Raw genomic sequence first — 18,799 nt, 5'->3', positions numbered from 1 at the left:
GCCACCTGTGAACCCACAACAGTGGCTGTGGTTCCCCGACTCCCGGCAAGACCGGCCCCCCTCCGTGTTCCTCCAAGGCCGGAGAGGGAGACAGGGACCAAAGAAGCTGCGCTCACACCTGCAGGCGTGCGGCCCGGGCCCACACTGGCCTCCTGCCTGTGAGCCCCGTGCATATTGGGGGGCTGTGGAACCTTTAGAGCATCCCAGGCTCACGGGGACCGCATGAAGGAGAATTAGGCTCTCGCCCCAAGCTGGGTGCCCGGCTTCTGGCCCTGCAGGCAGATTGATGCCAAGTAGTGATGCAGCCCAGCACCTCGCATTTTAGGGCGACTTAGAGTCTGCTAGAAACGGCGTGTGCAGGATGGTGCTGACGGCTTGGGGGACCCAGCAAATAAGCGCTACTTTTCTCCTGTCGTGAGAGTCTGGGGTGCCGTCGACGGTCCAGGAGCAGTGACTGGTCCCAGACCTGGTCAGGGCCCCGGCGATGCTCCCCGTGGCAGCCTGAAGTCTATGCAGGCTGCGGGCTCCGCCTTCCAAGCGGAAGCTGCCTGCGATCGCCAGGCCCCGCCCCGCCCCTCGCCTGGCCACGCCTCTCACTGGCCACGCCCCCCGCAGGTGCACGATTACCTGCGCAGCAAGCTCTGCTCCCTCTACGAGAACGACTGCATCTTTGACAAGTTCGAGTGCGCCTGGAACGGCAGCGACAGGTGAGCCCCTCCCCCGCCCTCCGCCCGCTGCCCGGCGCTTTCTTGTCCTGATCCTAAGGGCCCCTATTCTGCGGCATCAGGGATGCACGTGGTAGCCCGGGTCCCGAGTCCTCAGGGCTCCGAAAGGCAGCGGGCAGTTCACACCTGGCCCTGACCCTGTCCACCTTCCTCCCCTCCCGCCATCACTGTTTGGGCCACGGCCTTGGCGGCAGCCCCATGAAATCACTCTGGGGCTCATAAACATAGCAGGGGCGCCTGTCCAGGCCGGCCAGGACCCACACGTCCGCCCTCCACTCTCAGCCTCGCTCCTGTGCCCGACGTGAGCTCCGCGTGGCCACAGCCCAGGCTGGCTATGGATGGGGACAGCTCCCAGCAGTGCTCTCCCGACTACCTGAGGGTCCTCTCCTCCCTGCAACCCAGGGCCCAGGGATTCTCCCTCTGCCCCCAAGGCAGGAAACTCCTCCCCAGTCTTCACAATCTTTCACAGCACTGAGTGTGGGCTGCATGGCTCGGACTTGAGGGTCAAAGCTGCTTCCCAGTCTGCAGAGCCAAGCAGTGGCCTCTCAGTGCCTCCTTCTGTCCGACACTTGGTGTGTGGGAGAGGTCTCACTGTGACAGGGAAAGCAGGGATGAATCTTGCCCTGGCCAGCTTGTGAGGTGGGGGCCAGCAGAACTGCCATGCTTGGACCTCTGGCTTTGGGCCTAGGTGCGACTATAGGGGGAGGTAGGCGGGGACAGGGACAGGGCCCGGAGGGGTCACTCAGATGGGTCACCGTGATGGCCATGGGGCTCCACGAAAGGACATTGAGGAGGCCAGGACCAAGCCCCAGGGACGGAGCCTGAGTGGCCCTCTCCTGCCCACACCCACGTCCAGGGCCCTGAGGAATTTCTCAAGCTGGAGTGCTGCATGTTTGGGGCTCCACTGTGCACCGTGGGAGATGGTCATGGGGTCCTGTGAAGGCCGCAGGCGAGGGGCTCGCGGCTGTGAAAAGATGCCTCCAGCGGCATAAGCACCTGCCTTGCAAGCAGGCGGTCGTGAGTTCGATCCCTGGTACCGAGAAAAATGAAAAAGACAAAAAAAAAAAAAAAAAAAAAAAAAAAGAAAAGATGCCTCCATTCCAGCTACCATGCGTGGACGTGTGTTGAGGAGCAGGGCCCGGGGGGGTCCCCTTGTGTTGCCACCAGAGGGCGCCTGTGAGTCCCTGTGACACCCATCAAGATTGCAGGTCCCCTTTGACCGTAGATGCTGGCAGGCCCATGCTGTCCAGGTCACCTGTCCCAGCATCCTGCCCTCCTCCAGGCCAGCTCCCACGCCTCCTCCTCTGCAGTGGGCTCTGTGTGGGAAAAAGAGACCTGGGCCCACCTGGCGACTCCCGGTGCCTTGTTCCGAAGAGAAGCCCCTCAGGGCTCCTGGAGGCTGGCTGGCTTTGGGGTGACCTCCTTGCCTCTAACCTGTCCCTGTCTGTCCCTCTCTGCTTCCCCTATGTCCCTGCCTCACCCTCTCCTGCTGCAGGCCGTTTCCCCCCTTTTGCTTGGATGACAACCCCAAAGAGTCCCCTGCCTGTTGTCTTCGGCCCCATTGGCTCTTTCAGGGTGTCTGAATTCTCATGGAAGAATCTGATTGGCTTTGTTGGGTCACAGGCTCACTTTGGAGCCAATCAGCATGGACATGAGTATCATGGGGGCAGGGGGGGAACACTGTGATTGACAGTCCACAGGGCTGGGCCAGGAGCCCTTCCCCCAGGGAGCCAACCCATGCCAGCGGGCCCTCTGCACTGCTGTCCCCTGTGGGGCCATCTTTACACTGTGTCATCAGGATGCCAAGCTATAGGCAAGCGCTGAGGCCCAGGACCCAGGGACTCCCAAAGGCTGTGGCACAGGCAGGGTGGGACCACATTGTATCCCTAGGCAGGCCACTGACCAGGTGCCCAGGTGGCCCCCATTCCCATACTGTCCTGGAGACCTAAGGCCGACAGACCCCTTCCTGGAACTGCCCTCTGTCCCAGGTCCAGCCTCACAGAATGTTAACCCTTCCTGCCACTGTTGTAGAAACCTGGTTCTGACCCGAAAGGAAGGTCCTCTGTACCGAGGAGTTTGGAAGGCCATGATTCATTACACTAGCAGGCTGGGGGTGGTGGGGGGCACGGTTCCGAGCCACCAGCCCCAGGTCCGCTTAGTGCAGCTTAAGTACATTCTGCAAGCAGGAGATACCAGGCTGGTGGCAGGTTATCACATGATTGTTTTCATGCACTGAGCCCTGTGTTGTCAAGCCAGCTGGTTCTAAGTAGGTTTACTTAAAAGGAATTGTTTACCACAAGGTAGGAACACCCCGGGAGGCAGGGGAGGGGTCTGAGCTGAGTGGGTAGAGTCCAGTGTGTCCTTGACTGGGTCAGTCTGACCCCGACATGAAGTCCTTGAAGCAGGTTGGAAAAGCCGTAAGTATTTTGCCAAGTAGGGAGAAACATAAGCATCGCCGCAGGCACAGTCAGGTTGACCCAGCGCGTTGTCCCAGAGAAGCAGCTGGATAGTCAGGGCTGACTGAGCTGAGCAGGCTGACAGACGCGTGGACACAGGCCCCTGACTGACTGACCGTTAACTTCTGCTCTGAAAGTTTGCTCCTCTACAACTTTGCCCTTACATCACCAGGCGAAAGTGCCTGCCGAGGAGGAGGGAACTGGGAGTGGATGGGAACACTGTCAGGGTCTGTGGAGCCTGGACCAACCCCGTGGCCACTGTGTTCACCCTTCGTGTGACTGCTCAGGGACCTGCCGCAGCCCACCGTGGCCAGCATTACACCTAGTTCTTTGGAGCTGGGCAGTGGACAGTGGGAGGGCCCAGGGACAGTTCCTACACTTGGGGGAGAAGGCAGGAGGGTGTCGAGTCTGTGTTGGGGTAGAGCCTTAAAGGACTCTTAGCACGTGGCCCCAAAGTCTCAGTGGCAGTGGCAGCTGTGGCTGCCCCCTCCGTCCTGTTCCTCTGTGTCTCTCTCTGTCCCCACTCTGCTGACACCTGTCCCTCTCCCACCAGCGTCATCATGACTGGGGCTTACAACAACTTCTTCCGCATGTTCGACCGCAACAGCAAGCGGGACGTGACCCTGGAGGCGTCACGGGAGAGCAGCAAGCCGCGGGCTGTGCTCAAGCCGCGGCGCGTGTGCGTGGGGGGCAAGCGGCGGCGGGACGACGTCAGCGTGGACAGCCTGGACTTCACCAAGAAGATCCTACACACGGCCTGGCACCCGGCCGAGAACATCATCGCCATCGCCGCCACCAACAACCTCTACATCTTCCAGGACAAGGTCAACTCCGACATGCACTAGGCCCCGGTGGCCCTAGTGGGGCCCGCTCTGCCAGCTGCCCTGGGCCGCACTGGCCTTGGACGGCTGCGACCTGTCTAGAGGAGGAAGCAGTGTCCACAGGTGCAGGTTCCTGGCGGCTGTGGTCCCGTCCGCATGGTTCAGGGTTCTCATCACTCTCCCGCTGCCGGCCAGGGCTGCGGTCTTTCCCATGCTATTAATTTTCATTCGGCTGCTCTCTTGAGGGGAGGCCGGAGCTGGTCTGAATAGAGGCTCCAGGACAGAGACTGAGGCTTGCATGGGCCTGCTGGGACTTGGATGTAAGTGGGCAGCTGGCCCTGCCTGGAGCTGGTCCTGCCTCAGCTTCCCGGTGGGGAGCTGGCACTGAGAATTTGTGGATGTCCCATACCAGGGCAGGTTCCCGAGGGGAAGGTAGGGCTCCACGCCTGCCTGTCCCCTTGCCTCAGTGTCGCATCGCTGAGCTGCTGGGGCACGCTGGGTGGGGTGCTCAGATTCCTGCAGCCCAGTCCGGGCAGCTTTGCTGTCGTCTGTCAAAATTGCTGGGTACCTCCCCTTGGGACACTGGCTCCCGCCTATGACTGACGTGGATGTCTGTTCATGTCCCTGTGCCGGGCCCTGCGCTGGGGCCAGGGATAGAGGGAGAAGAATTACTGTCAGCATTGTACACAAGAGGAAGCCGAGGCGCTGGGTAGAGATGTAGTGCCCGAGGCAGGTGCCAGGAACTGTCACGCTGGGGTGCCGTCCTGCCCTGCGTGGGCACCATGCTCACATGAACCCAGGCCTGAAGGCAGCCTCTCTGCACTTGTGAAGCAGGACACAGCAGCATCTCGATAACAAGGGGTGACACAGAGGGAAGATGGAGGAGCCGCTGTGTTTGGTGCCGTAGGGCTGTCCCCTCCCAGGGACTGTACCCCAGGTGGCACCTGCAGCTCCTGGTGCAGCCATGCTGAACCGCCTCCAAGAGGAAATGCATGTTGTGACCACATTAGGGTATTTTTGAGGACCACACACGCTCCCCCACCCAGCCCTGAGGTCTGCAGGGAGCAAGGTCTCCACAGTGCATCCTGCTGGGTGACACTGGACTCCACCCTCTGTCCTGTGGCCCTCAGGATGGCAGCAGAACCAGGCAGCTCAGGCCTGGGGTGCAAGAGCAGTCAGGCAGGACCCAGCTGGGCCAGGCTCGTGTCTTCATTTCCTACACTGCAGACCATCAGCCAGGCAATGGCCTCAGGGGCGTCCTTGGTGGGCTGCCATGGGCTGTGTGTGTGTGTGTGTGTGTGTGTGTGTGTGTGTAAAAGCACAAAACGCATGTGCACTCACTGCTGGCCATAGTATATTTACACACAAATGGATCCACTGAGTTTTTCTTTTTGATTGATGTGAATGAAGATGTCTGTTTATATAGCGCTGTCTAATCCAGCTGGCCCGGACAGTATTATATGTACATATCTACCTTAGTTAAGTTTAACAATCACAAGAGCGGGTGACTTCATCCCCCCGTGTAAAGATGCTTGAGGGTGTTGGAAATTGTACAGAAATCTCGCCGAAGCCAAAATCCAGCGCTGCGGGCCTCAAGCACTTGCTGGGGACCTGGGCACCGCCGTCTCCCTCTGTGATCCCGGCGTCCAGAGAGGAAATGGGAATTGGAAGGTCTAAGTTCCCCTGGCGTCCCAGGCTTACCATTCATCATCTCCAGAGTGCAGATCCTACATGGTCTCGGAAGGGGTCCTCACGCGGTTTCTACTTCCTGACCTCTGTTCTAAACTTTGGGTACCAAACCAAAAAGGGGGTGGGGAGCAAAGGAAAGCTGGGGAGAGATCTCAGAAGAAAAGCGTGGCTTTGGGTCCCTAGAAGACGCAGGGTCCAAAGCCGGCTGCAAATAATGAAATATGGGGAGGGGCAAAAATTTGTGGGGGACTCCAGGAAGCCACAGGCTTGAGCCCTTTTTCTGCTTCCACCTCTGGTCTTCTTGGGGTGACACCGTCACTGGGGCTTTATTTCTTCCCCTTGGGCTGCTGTTCTCTGAGGCGCAGCCCTGGGTGGGAAGGGGCGTGGGTGTAGTGGGCCTGAGGGTTTGGATTCGGGAACTCCTAGGTGCATTCTTTCTTTCTTGGGTGTCTCACAGATTATCCAACTGTTGAATAAAATTATAAATATGTGAATACCAGCTTTTTCCAATAAAATAACAAATGTTACATCTAACCCAAGACCCAGAATGCTGTTTCATGTGGCCGAGCCTGTCATGGGGTGCAGGATGGGTTTCAGGTCACGAGCCAGGTGGGCTCTGCAGGGGACCTGGTTCCCAGGGGGATTGCTGCCTCCCAGCCTCAGGGTCCTGGGTCACCTCACCCACCCAGTGGAGAAGAGCCAGGGCCCTGGGCTGGTGCAGGAAGCTGCATGGCCTGCCGGCGGACGGGAAAAGCTGTGCACCCGGGTCCTGTGCACCTGCCCGGATCTCACTGCTTACACCCGTCTGTCCGTGGGATCTACACTCAGGCCCGCTCCTCCGTCACCTGCACAGTCCCCAGGGCAGCTGGAGGGAGAAGGTGCTTCCTAACTCTGTGACCTCTGGCTCCCCAGCTAACTTCTGATCTGTACATGCAAACAGCTCACAGCTCCTCAGGCCATCTGGGGACCCATGTGACCTGGTTCTGCCACATGGGTGTTGTCTAGGTGTCACAAGATCCCTCTTTTGCAGGGGAAGGGGGCAGTGTTCCTGTGGCCCTATTCATTGTACAGGTGGAGAAACTGAGGCTAAGAGGGGGGAAGTAATGTAACATGGGCCTAATGTTCAAGAACTAGGAAATAGTGGGGTCAGGTTTCAAACCACAATGGTGACAATGCCCGCAAATGGGAGGGCTTGGGACTGTGGCAGATGGTGTGGCCCCGGCCTCCCACATCCAGCTTCGGCCAATGCCAGTGAGGCTCCGACACAGATCGTGCAGATGTGCTTAGGTTGGTGTGCCCACCTCAGGATGGGAGATTGTCCTGGATCTCTGGGCAGGCCCTGACACCCCATGAGCTCTGCAGCATTAACCAGCCCTGCCTGCATTTGTCACAAGAGAGAGGACCAGAGGGGTGACATGCGGTCTATCACAGCCATTGCTGACTCTGAAGACCTGAGGCCTCTAGGAGCTCAGCAAGGCCAGCAAACAGATTCTCCTGACAGCCCTGGAAAACCAGCCCTGCCACCCTGGACCTTGGCCCATGGTGACCCATGTTATCCTCTGACTGTCAGGATGGATGGTAATAAATGTGTATTCTTTCAAGCCACCAAGTTTGTAGTCCTTGGTCACAGCAGCCCTGGACACCAATATCCCCAGGCGTGTTCCCATGGCAACCCCTTTAGGGGAGAGCTCCTTATTTACAGATGAGGGTGCTCAGAGCGGTCCAGATACTGCCCATGGTCACATGGCACTTGGTTCCTGCTGATGGCTGGGGTTCCTAAGGGTGGGTTTCCTAATGGTGGTGAGGTGAGGTGGTGACTCCTACTAGGGTCGTGGGGCTTCAGGAGACAGGGGAGCAGGCACAGAGGTAGCCAGGCACTTGGGGCTCCATGCTGTGCCCAGCCCTGTGCGCCAGCTGTGGAGGCCAGGGAGGGTGCAGGTGGCTGCGGGTAGTGCGATAGCCTTGACTCCCTCCCTGCCCTTGAGATGGTCATCTTGGATTCTCTAGGGGAACAGAAACAACAGAAAAAAGGAAAACCATGATCAATTCCCAGGATGAGGCCGCAGTGGGCGTCCACGTGCTGGAGAGCTGAAGAGCCGCTGAACCCACGGAAAAGAAGTCTAAAGAAGGCGGCGGCCAATCCCAGGCTGCAGGCTGGAAGCTCCTTACAGAGCCGCTGGTGTGAGTCTGTCTCGCAAGGCTGCAGAAGCTGGAGTCTGGCATCCACAGGCGACCGCAGCAAAAGGCACCCAGGCTACAGCACAGTGGAGCTGTTGAAAAGCAGGCTGACTTCCTCCTCCTTCTCTGTCAGTGCATCCGGCTGCAAGCCCATTGGACAGAACCACCCCCAGGGGAGGCCTTCCCCTTCCATTTGCTGGCCCACACGCCAATCATTCGTGGAGCCACCCACAGACCACCCAGAGGGTTGCTTTAGTAATTTAGGCTTCTTAATCCAGGAAATTGACTTCGTAATTAACAGTCACGGACTTGGAAGCATAATTGGGGTCACATCTCTCCCTGGACCACAAGCTCTGAGGCCCCCAACACTGGTGTCTGTGGACGACCCGCTTTCTTGTCTATCCCTGCACAGCATGTCGTTATTGGTATAAACAGGGACACCCCTGAGCCGTGCACAGTACTGGGAGCTGCAAATGTGTGGCTCAGTCACCCACGTGGTCACCTGGACACAGGGTGCGCTCATTCTCACTGTGTCACAAACTGGAGGGTGACTCACCCAGAGCCCAGGGTCGTAGTTACCAAGCTGTGCCAGACACCCTGGTCCCTGGGCATCCAGGTCCCTGCAGGTGCTGTTCTGAGGGATACTGCTGGCCGCCGTCCAGATTCTCCTTCTCCTTCCTACACCTGACTGCACACTTTGCTCCCCAAGAAACTTGGATGAGGCTTGAGCCCGAGCCCCTGCCTCCACTGAGCCTCCTCTTTGGTGTCACAGCACAAGCCACAATAAGGCCAGAGACCACCTCCGCATCCTGCTGTATCTCTGTGCCCAGTGCAGCCCTGTGCTGATGTCTTCATGGGAACTCACTGAGCCAGTCCCATCTGGACTGTTTGGCACAGTGCATGGCCCCCAGGCCCCTGGTGTGCACTCCAGACCGAAGCTTCCTGTTTCCCACCCCTCACTCCTGTGGCAACAGCCGACAGAAATCCACGAGGCCAGGGGACTGGGAGGGAGCAGCAGCCTGAAGCTCTGGGAAGTGATGGGGGGGGGGGCAGTTTCCAGCCGGCAGAGCCTGAGTGAGCAGGGAGGGACAGCAGAGGACCCCAGACCCGATGATGGGGTGCGGGAGGAAAGAGCACCTGTTGAAGGACCGACCCCAATGCTACCCTGCAGAAGGCAGAGTGGCTCAAGAGAGGCTCATGCACTAGGGTGGTGCTCCTCCTTTGGGACCAAGGAGGAGCTGCGTACTGAGAATGGGTAACCCCCACCGCCAGGGAGCAGTTGAGAGGCTCCCCAAGTGAGACACTGAGACCCCAACACTGGCATCTGGAGGACCCAGGCATCCCACGGGGGAGCATCACTGCATCCGTATCCTGCCCTGCTCAGCACACAGCCTCTGGGCGGCACGGTGCTGTGCTGCGAGGCCCGGTGGGCGCCAGAGACAGCCCTGCTTCAGAAAAGACCAGGGTGAAAACAAGCTGAGAAAGCAGAGCAAGCAGGCATGGGAACCATCAGATACGAGCAGTAATTGAATAAAGATTTTCTAAAAATATTACAATAAACGTCCACATGAGATGAGAGGAGACAGGAAATGTTCAAAGGGCAGAAACCATGGGAACTGGGAGTGCGATGGCCGAGCAAAGATTTCTCCAGAGATTGGGAGATAAAATTCAGGAAATTTCTCAGGATGTAGATGTTTAAAAATCAAAGAGACACTTGGAGAAAACAGAGCCTGTCAGCGCTCTGAAGTCAGGAAGAAAAGAGCAGGAAATGGAGGAAGGGAAGAGAAGAACTCCAGGCCCGAAGAATCCACACTTCCAGACGCAAAAAGGCCACTGTGTGGGCACAGTGGCTGGGACAGCACGCGTGTCAGGGCCATCGAGGCCAAGCTCAGCCCACTGTGACAATGAGGACGCCAGGAAAGCTTGCTTGGGAGTGTCAGAGTCCCGTGGGTTTCACAGCCTGGGAGGGAGGTTAGAAATCAAGGAAGCGCTGCTCTCAAGGACTGCTTCTAACCCAGACTGAGCCCACCAAATCATAACGCATGCATGAGGGGAAATCAGCACCTTTTCTATTTTTATTTTTTTAAATTTTATTTAAGGAGAAAAAAAAAACAGAAAAAGGGTACAAGTTTTACAGAATTAAAAAAAAATAAACAGTAGGAAATCATTAGTTAATAGATTACATATTATCATCTTAGGAATAATTGTTCAAGTTACAAAATTAAAGGCTATAAAGTGCACATTCAAACAGTGAGACTGCAAACAGTTCTATTCAATGATCCAACAAAAACTCAGTAATATGGTTATCTATCTTATACGCTTAAATATACATGCAATTATATACTTTAGAGCACTTTCTTTTCCTCTCTATTTTACAATAACAATTACACATTTTGGGTTTTATTACTCCCACAGTTCTTATTACTTTTTTTTTGAAGAGAAAAAACCAAATGTGACATAACAAAACAGAGTCAGTCAAATCAAAAGGATGGACATAATACATAATGTAAAAACAAAATACGGGGGCTGGGGATTTAGCTCAGTGGCATAAACACCTGCCTTGCAAGCAGGCGGTCGTGAGTTCGATCCCCAGTACCGATAAAATAGACAAAAAAAAAAAAAAAAAATACAAGGTGATCAACAATGGTTACCATAATGCCTCTTGCTATCTTAAAAAGAATTGCCTATATCTTAAGTTATAATAAAATTGAACAAAACAGTAAAGAACAAAACCAGTAAAGCCAAAATATTAGAGACATTACAGGACTTCAAAAGAAGATAATAGTCAAACCAGAATGGGTGTCATAGTGAATCTTATTATCTTCACAGTTGATGCCTATACTCTCGAAGTTGGTACTATCAAGCAAAACAGAATAGAGGAAAATCAATCAAAACAAGATGGTGAGAGCAATACATGCTTTCAAATCAAGTTAATAGGAAATCAAAGTGGGTTACTATAATATATCCTGCTATTTTTTATTTATTTTTCCCTTAATTAAAAAGATAAAAATAAAAGTAAATAATAAAAAAAGGAAATTGAGATAAAAGAGGACATAACAACAAAACAGCACAGGTCAGAACATAACCATTTAAGCAAAATAGTGTCTCACCACAAGATATCCAGACATAAAAGTAGGTTCCATAGTGTCTCTTCCCTTGAAATCTTTGAGTATAACTTCGTATACTGTAGCATCAAACATATAAGACAATGTAAAACCATTCAAGAGAGCCGGCCGTGGTGGCGCATGCCTGTAATCCCAGCACTCAGGAGGCTGAAGTGGGAGGATCATTGCAAGTTCGAGTACAGCCTGGGCTACAAGGTGAGCCCAAGGACAGCCTAAACTGCATAGCGAGACCCCATCTCAAAAAAGAAAAAAAAAACCATTCAAGAGAATGACAGTATTACAGGGTATTTAGAACAAACTAACAGAAAATGAACAATCATTTCTGTATAATCTCCTTGTCTATAAAAGTTTTTGTTAATATTATCACATATAATAAAATCCAATAAGATACAACCTGTTAAGACTGATGGAGACAGAAGAACAAAAGCTTGATGGGACTTCAAAACAAGATGATATTAAATCAGCACTAGCTATTATGATGTCTTTTCTCCAAAATAGCTGTTTATACCATCCAATCTTCTCTGCCTCATTTCTGTTGAGCTCTTTTTCTGTCATTAGTTGTCAGTTTGTCTTCTTCATTTTGCTTTCTGTTCCATTCATTGTGGCCTCTCTGCCACTGTTTCTGGAATCTTGGTATTTTCTTTTTTGGAATGTCCTCCACTATTCTGTGTAGAGTTAAATTAGTGGTTGCAAATTCCTCTAGTTCCTCTTTATCCTGGAAGCACCTTGTTTCTCCATTAATTTCTAGGGACAGTTGTGCAGGATATATCAATCTTGACTGGAGTTTATTATCTTTCAAAGCTTGAATTATTCCCCCCTATGCGCTTTGTGATTTGATGGTTTGTGCAGAGAAGTCTGCTGTAATTCTGATGGGTGTTCCCTTGTAAGTGATCTGTTTCTTGTCTCTGACAGCTTTTAATATTCTATTCTTATATTGGATTTCTGGAATTTTGATTATTATATGCCTGGGTGTAGTTCTGTTTGGGTTGTAGGTGGCTGGGGTCCTGTATGCCTCATAGATCTGAGTATCTTTACCTTTTCCCATATTAGGGAAGTTCTCCTAGATTATTTCTGTGAATAGCCTTTGTAGTTCATTTGTTTGTATCCCTGCTTCTTCCTTTACATTCTTAATTCTTAAGTTATAGATCCTCTTATCTTCTAGCCTTTGTATTGTTACTGCTTGTTTCCTTGTTATTTTTAAGAAGTTTTTCATTTCATGCTCTTACATTACAAATCTGTCCTCCAGTTCAGATAATCTATCCTTAGTTTTTTTCAAGCTGTTATGCCAGCTTTCAATAGAGTTTTTATTATCCTGGTAATCTCTTTGAACCTGCTTCACGTATTCTATGTTTTTTCTATTTTCTCCATCAATTCTCCCCTTTTTTTCTGTTCTTCCATTCCATCATCTGTTTTTTTCTTGGGCAGTGCTTAGCATTTCTCTAACTATTCTACTTATATCTTGCTTTACTTGGTTAAATACTTCACTTTTGAACTCATTTATGAGGTCCTGGAGATATTGCTTTATGTCTATTGGTGCCATGCTTGATATTGCATGTTTTCTGTCCTCATTCTCCTTTGCATTTACCTTTCCTGGATCAGTGTTCTCAGGATTGGGGGCCGAGGACCCTTTCTTGTTTCCTCCTCTTCTCATATTTTTTGTTCCTTCCATACAAGCGTATATAGGAGGCCCAGTTTCTTTCTTTGTTGGTTATAGTTTGTTTGAATTGTGCTGGTTAGGTGTTCCCACCCACTGCAGTGTACTAGGGAGACACAGACCTGGGCAGCCTATGCTGGGCCCGCCCCTCCAGGTCAGTCAACCTGCTGAAGGCTTCACTGCATTAGGATGCCCTGCCAGGCACAGGGGACCTGGTTTGGGCTAGCCTACTGAGTCTTAGTCCATGGCGTCACCCAGATCAAGCGCTCCCCACCAATCCTGCATGAGAGGGGAATATGTGACTGAAGTCACTGCAGCATCCTGTTCTGGCTAGTCTGCCCGGTCCCAGAATGTCCTCTGTTGGGGCCTCCTAGTCTATGGAAGGGTCCCCGTTCCTCTCACTCACTGCAGGTCAATGTAGAGCTCCCCGCCAGCTCTGCTCTCAATTCCGTTTGCTGATGCCCACTCTCAGAGCTTTCACATCTCTATCCCTGCTGTTCTGATTCAGATGCAGCAGCAGCAGCAGGAAATTCAAGCTGCGTTTTTCAGAGGTGTGGGCCAGCTTCGGCACTGAGACTTTAGCTGTTCCAGTCGTAGCACCAGGATTGCATTTCCAGTTGGTTTCTCTCAGCTTAATTCATTCCTGGGTCAGCAGGGTGTATCTCCCCCTGCTTAGGACTCCCCACACTGCACCATTCCTGGAATCTAAGCTGGCTACCTCAGAGAGCCTCTGTAGCTGCTGTTATCTATCTGCCATGTTCTCCAGGAAATCCAATCAGCACCGTTTCACACACTCACAGACAGTCCTATGTCTGTTAACTTGTGCTGTGTAACAAACCACCCCAAACATTTAGTGGCTTAAAAAAACTAAGCACTTCTACCTCTCACCATTCTCACCTTGAGCTAAATGTTCTAGAATGGCCTCCCTGGCACACGTGGGGTTGACTCAAGGCTGAGCAACGCAACCCAGCTGCCATCACACATGCCTCTGGTCACCGCATGGTCTCTTCCCATGATGGGCCAGCATCTCCAAGAGCCACAAGGTACATGTGCCTCTTGGGCCTCTGCTGGAGTTACACATGCTGCTGTTCCACTGGCTGAACCAGTCCCAGGACCCAGGTCAGCATCAGTATTCGAGGAGCCCACTGAGGGGCCGAGTTCACAATGGGAAGATTCTGAAGTGCCTCCCTTCATTTATCCATGTGCCGTTTCTGAGGATGCGTCCCCCAATGTGAAGGCAGAAGCCAGGAAGACAGAGGACGCCAAGGAAGGGACTCCTGGTTGTCCCCATATAGGACATTCCCTCCTCATTCATCCGCAGGGCTGTCATCTGGCCACACCACCACGGGCAAGGGCCACATTTCCCAGCCTCTTTTGCATCAAGGCACAGCCAGTGCAAAGTCGATGGGCAGGCAGCTCCCAGTGTTGCTCTGAAAGGAGAGAGTCAGGCCTCAGCTTGCCCTTTGACCCTTGACACTGGGTAGGCTGGGGACTCAAAGCGGGGTCTGCAGCAGCTTTTACATCTCCAGAGAGAAAATATGGGTCCAAGAGAGCAGCAGGATGGGAGAAACCACACAGCACAGCACTTTTATTATCCCTCAAAGAAAGGAAATGTTCCTCGCATAAGCGGCTGCATTGGGCGCTGTGTCAGAGAAGCCTGACTTATTTCCTGGCTAAAATATGTAGCACCCCTTAATCCTGGATCCAACATAGGAGATGCAAAGGAGGCCAGGGGGAGGGGACAGCAGGTACCAGGGACAGCCAGGAGGGAGGGACCACAAGCCAATAGCACGGCCGAAGCCGGAAAGCGGGAACTGTGGAAGAGAGTGCTTAGGGATGCAAGGCAGAAGCTGAGTACGCATCTCCGTTGCTGCATGTTGGTTGTTCACGACACTCAGCAAAGGGATTAGAGAACAGAAGGAAGAAGCCAGACAGATACATTGCCAGATAACTGTTTATCCTGAAAATGCTGCAAGGGCTACATGTGTCTTCGTTGTCGTCGGTGGATAGCATCTACATCTGGAAAATTAGAAAAACAAGGGAATATCGGCTCGGTCTATTTGGGCTGCTGCCACAAACTGCCTTTACTGGCATTGTTTATGAATAGCAAAATTGCCATTCAGAGCAGGAAAGCAAAAGTCAAGCTGCCAGTGGTTTGGTGGCAGCTCATGGATTTGGAGGCTGAAAATCCAAATTTGGGGCCGGCACTGTTTGGCCTCTGGTAAGAACTCTGGGCTGCATCCCAGCATGGCATGGCAGAGGAGCAGGAAGGGACAGGCGGTCGTGGGTGGGGTTAAATGTGGGCAGGACCAAACATATGGGTGGGGCCAAACCTGTGGGTGGGGCCAAGACTTGAGCGGCTGCACGCCCTAAACCCACTCTTAGGGAAAATTGCTTCACCCTGCGATCAGCATTCATCTCTTCCCCGGCAGTGGCTTGGTCAGGTTTCAACTCCCCAGGGCCCCACCACTTGATGCCACCACATGGGGGAACCCACCTGCCTTGGGGATAAGCCACATCCAATCCCTAGCAAATGTCCCAGAGCCCTGCCCTAGGCCCCTAGCAGGCCGGGAAAGAAACAGGCATCAGATCAGGAGGACAAACGTGGTGGCCCAGGACACCAGCAGCTTAGTTCCTGGAGATTCTGAAATTGTTGAAGTCCCACGCTCAGAACAACTGCGCTCACTTTAAGCCCCATTAAAGGGAATTGAGGCGGGAGTGGTGGAAATATCCAGAAAAGTACGGCGCAAGCATGGGAGAGTGGGACCCACCCTCTGGCAAACAGAACAGTCCCAGAGTCGCCAGGAAGACATTCTGAGCTTCCGGGGGCTTTGAGGGGGCTGGGAAGGGAGCCTGAAAGGGACGGCCCCTGGCCTGGGGAAGGCAGCATATCGGTTACCTGCGGCTGCGCAACAAATTACCCCAAAATCCAGCCGTTTAAAACTGCAACAAACTGCAACACTGAAGGGCCAGGGGTTTAGCTCAGTGGTGGAAGTTCCTTCCTGGCAAGCTCAAGGTTGTGAGTTCAATCCCTAATATCAAAGAAAGAATGCATTAAAAAAACAACAACAACAACAAAAAACAACAACAACAACAACTACAACACTGGGGCTGAAGCAGGAAGAGAACAATTTTAGCCTGGGCAACTCAGCGAGACCTTTCCTCAAAATAAAGAATAAGTGGGGTGGGGGGGTCTAGCTTGGCGGTAGAGTCCGCGCCTTGTCTGGGCCAGGCCCTTGATCCCATCCCAGCACCACACTGAGTTTTAGTGGGTCAGGACCCAAGGCTAGCCTAGCGGGGTCCTGGCTTCAGGGTCTCCCGAGTCTGTGGTCATCTTTGGCTGTGGCCACCACCTCTAGGTGGCACTGTCCCAAAGGTCATTTGAGGAGGCTATTGGCTGAGGCCTGGGCTCCCGGCCACTCAGGTGGCTCACAACAGCTCATTTCCCCAGAGAAGCCATGTTAATGCACTGATTCTTTTTTTCTTCCTTTTGGTACCAGGATTCGAACTCAGGACCTTGCACTTGTCAGGCAGGTGCTGTGCCGCTGAGCTGTATCCTGGCCCTGCTGTGCTGATTCTTACAAACAGACCTCAGCAGTGACAGCCCATCTGCTGTGCCGTGCCACGTGGGGAGGGGCTGCGGGGTGGTGGCAGGGACCTTCGGGTCTCGGGCAGGTCGCTGCCCTTGTATGTGGCCCAGGCTCCCTGTGTGTAAAGCCGGGACCACAGTCTCCCCCGCAGGAGCCGTGCGAGCATGAAATGAGATGACAGCCACGAAGCTCCAGGGTCCCGGGCTCCCTCACCTCCCGCAGAGATGCTGGGGGAACCTGGCCACCTCCCTACTGGCCTCGCTAAACCTGTGAGTTCTGTCAATTGACTTCACTTTTAGAAAGGAAGACAAGAGGAACCCCTCCCTACTGTTTTGGTTTGGTTTCACCAAACTAAATTCAAAGTTATGCTGTGAAGTTAGGGTTAGGGTTAGGGTTAGGACTGGATGAGCTGCTGACAAGGGTTTGCCAGGATCCCAGCATTGGGAAGCTGGTGGAGCCCAGAGTTGCTCATTGGGAGGAGTCTTTTCAGACAGTGAGGTCCTTAAAAAAAGCAAAAACAGAAACAAAGCCCCGCTGTCTCCCCGAGGCATGGTCTGAATGAGGCAGAGTCCACCAGGCACGTGACCCCGGGGAGGGCCGGGTCTGCAGAGGCAGCGCCAGGGAGGGCGGCGAGGGGGGTTAATCAGCCCACGCCTCCCAAACTCCAGGCATGCGGCGTGGTGTGGCTGAAGTAAATTCCTAACGGGGTCACTTGCAGAGGCTCCCACAGGTGCAGGTGTCTGTGCCCACGCGCTGGTTGGGGTTCTTCTCCGCACAGCGGTCCATCATCTGTTCACTCATTGAACGCGAGTTTCCTGAGCACCCACAGCGTTCCCACCCTGGGACTCCAGGCAGTGGATGCTGATCCTGACCTGATGCCAGCTGTGGGCCCTGGGATGACACCCTTGCCTTGCTGACCTCCAGGACCTCATCTACAACATGGGGAACAACCGGCCCCTCGTAGGGTGACGACCTTTCCTCTGCCCACAGCCAGTCCTTAGGAAAGCCCTGCTGAACCTTGCAGCTGGGTCCTGGCCACCCCGGGATGGGCTGTGGCCATGCTGAGACTTGGGGGCTCCACCAAGGAGGACACTGCTGCAGCACGGGGCGCAGGGGGACCCGGAGGAAAGGGTGAGGCAGCCTGCAGCCAGCAAGTGCCAGCCGAGGGCAGCCTGAGGGGTCTGAGCTGTCTCAGGACCCTGGTGTTGCCTGGCAGGTCCCAGTGGAGGCTGGCAGGAGGACGATGGCTGGTTACTGCTCATGCCTGCAGCCCCAGGCCAGCAGACATGGTCAGGGGTGCAACTCTGTTGCTAGAGACCCCAAATAATTCTGTCTCTGATAGGAGGAGTCTGAGCTGGTGTTGCTCCTCCTTGGGGCTTGCCATGGTCCTGAAGCCAGTCCAACGTGGCAGGAGAGAGTAAGGGCAGGAGACCCCGGGTCCTTTATGGCTACATTAGTCCCTGACCCACTGATGGGACAAAACTAGAGGGTGATCCAAGTATGTGGTGAACATTTATGTTTTAAAGGTGTTAACAGTGGAAGACACATTGACACAAACACCTGTCATAATCCTCCCCGTCTTTGAACACGCTTAGCCCATCTTTCCCTCCACTTTCTGGAGCACTTCTGGAGTCCTTCAGGGGTGTTTGTGCTAGATATGAAACGCTGCTGCCACACGCCATCCCGGGGAAAAGCAGCCTCATAAAAATACCACGCTGTGCCTGCATCCAGTTCTTCACAGGGCTTTGCACACGGGGACTTCGGGCTCAGCCCCAAAGCCAAAATGACCATGAGAGGCAAATATTTTTAGTAACTTCAGGACACTGAAGGCAGCCATGACATCGCAATTAAAGGCCCTCATGACAGAGGACTCTAGATCTGCTTCAGGAAGTGGCAAGAAGGATGGGATGAATGGGTTCTAGGAGAGAGGGAAGGCTCTAAGGCGGGTGCATGATAATGTGTCTTTTAGTATAATAAGCTTTCTATTTTAAACATGCTCTGTATTTTTTGATCACACCTTAGACCTGAGAAAATCAATTTAAAGGAGGAAAGCTTTATTTGGGCTCACGGGTTCAGAAGTTCCAGTCCATGGGAGGCGGGTCCCGTGGCTTCCAGCCCGTGACAAGGCAGAGCACCCTGGCAGAAGGGTGCGCGGAGGAGGCTGCTCAGATTTGGCTGACAGGCAGAGTGAGGAGAGAGCCTGAGGTCAGAGCATCCCTCTGGGTACCGCCTAGGGACCTGCTCCCCGCCCCCCTCCCAAGCTGCAGCTGGGCTCTGAGCCTTGAACTTACACATCTGGACAGGGGTGGGGCTGGAAGGGTTTATCTCCCTCCCTGTTCCTCTCCTCACCCTCTGCTTCCTGTCCCCTCTGCCCTGAGCAGCTTCCCTGCACTAGGCCCCTCTGCCATGCTGTTGTGCCTCAGAACCAGCCAACAGCGGACTGAAGTGTGAGCCAAAATCAGCCTAAAAAATTGGATACAGAGAAGATTAGCATGGCCCCTGCGCAAGGATGACACGCAAATTTGTGAAGCATTCCATATTTTTAACACTATGGTAACTGT

General features: G+C 53.5%; 1 protein-coding gene and 1 non-coding gene across 6 annotated transcripts in view; both read left to right on the top strand.

Moving 5' to 3' along the window:
* The window catches only part of Ppp2r2c (protein phosphatase 2 regulatory subunit Bgamma), an 87,193-nt gene extending 80,968 nt beyond the window's left edge, over positions 1-6,225 (top strand). For all 5 annotated transcript variants that reach the window (XM_063230202.1, XM_063230204.1, XM_063230203.1 and 2 more), the window contains 2 exons: positions 616-707; positions 3,735-6,225. In XM_063230202.1, the coding sequence (XP_063086272.1) occupies positions 616-707; positions 3,735-4,026 (384 nt within the window). In that variant the 3' untranslated portion in view covers positions 4,027-6,225. The remainder of the gene's footprint in view (positions 1-615; positions 708-3,734) is intronic.
* A 12,455-nt stretch (positions 6,226-18,680) lies between these two features.
* Positions 18,681-18,782, top strand: LOC111755331 (U6 spliceosomal RNA). The gene has a single exon (XR_002789888.1). It is a non-coding gene; the product is annotated as a U6 spliceosomal RNA (small nuclear RNA).
* The last annotated feature ends 17 nt before the right edge of the window (positions 18,783-18,799 follow it).

The sequence above is a fragment of the Cavia porcellus genome, unplaced genomic scaffold (assembly GCF_034190915.1).
Source record: "Cavia porcellus strain 051 isolate PalLab524CR breed Dunkin Hartley unplaced genomic scaffold, mCavPor4.1 scaffold_18, whole genome shotgun sequence".
Classification (NCBI taxonomy): Eukaryota; Metazoa; Chordata; class Mammalia; order Rodentia; family Caviidae; genus Cavia; species Cavia porcellus.
Note: the sequence above shows the minus strand (reverse complement) of the source record. Positions and strands in the feature narration are given on the sequence as shown.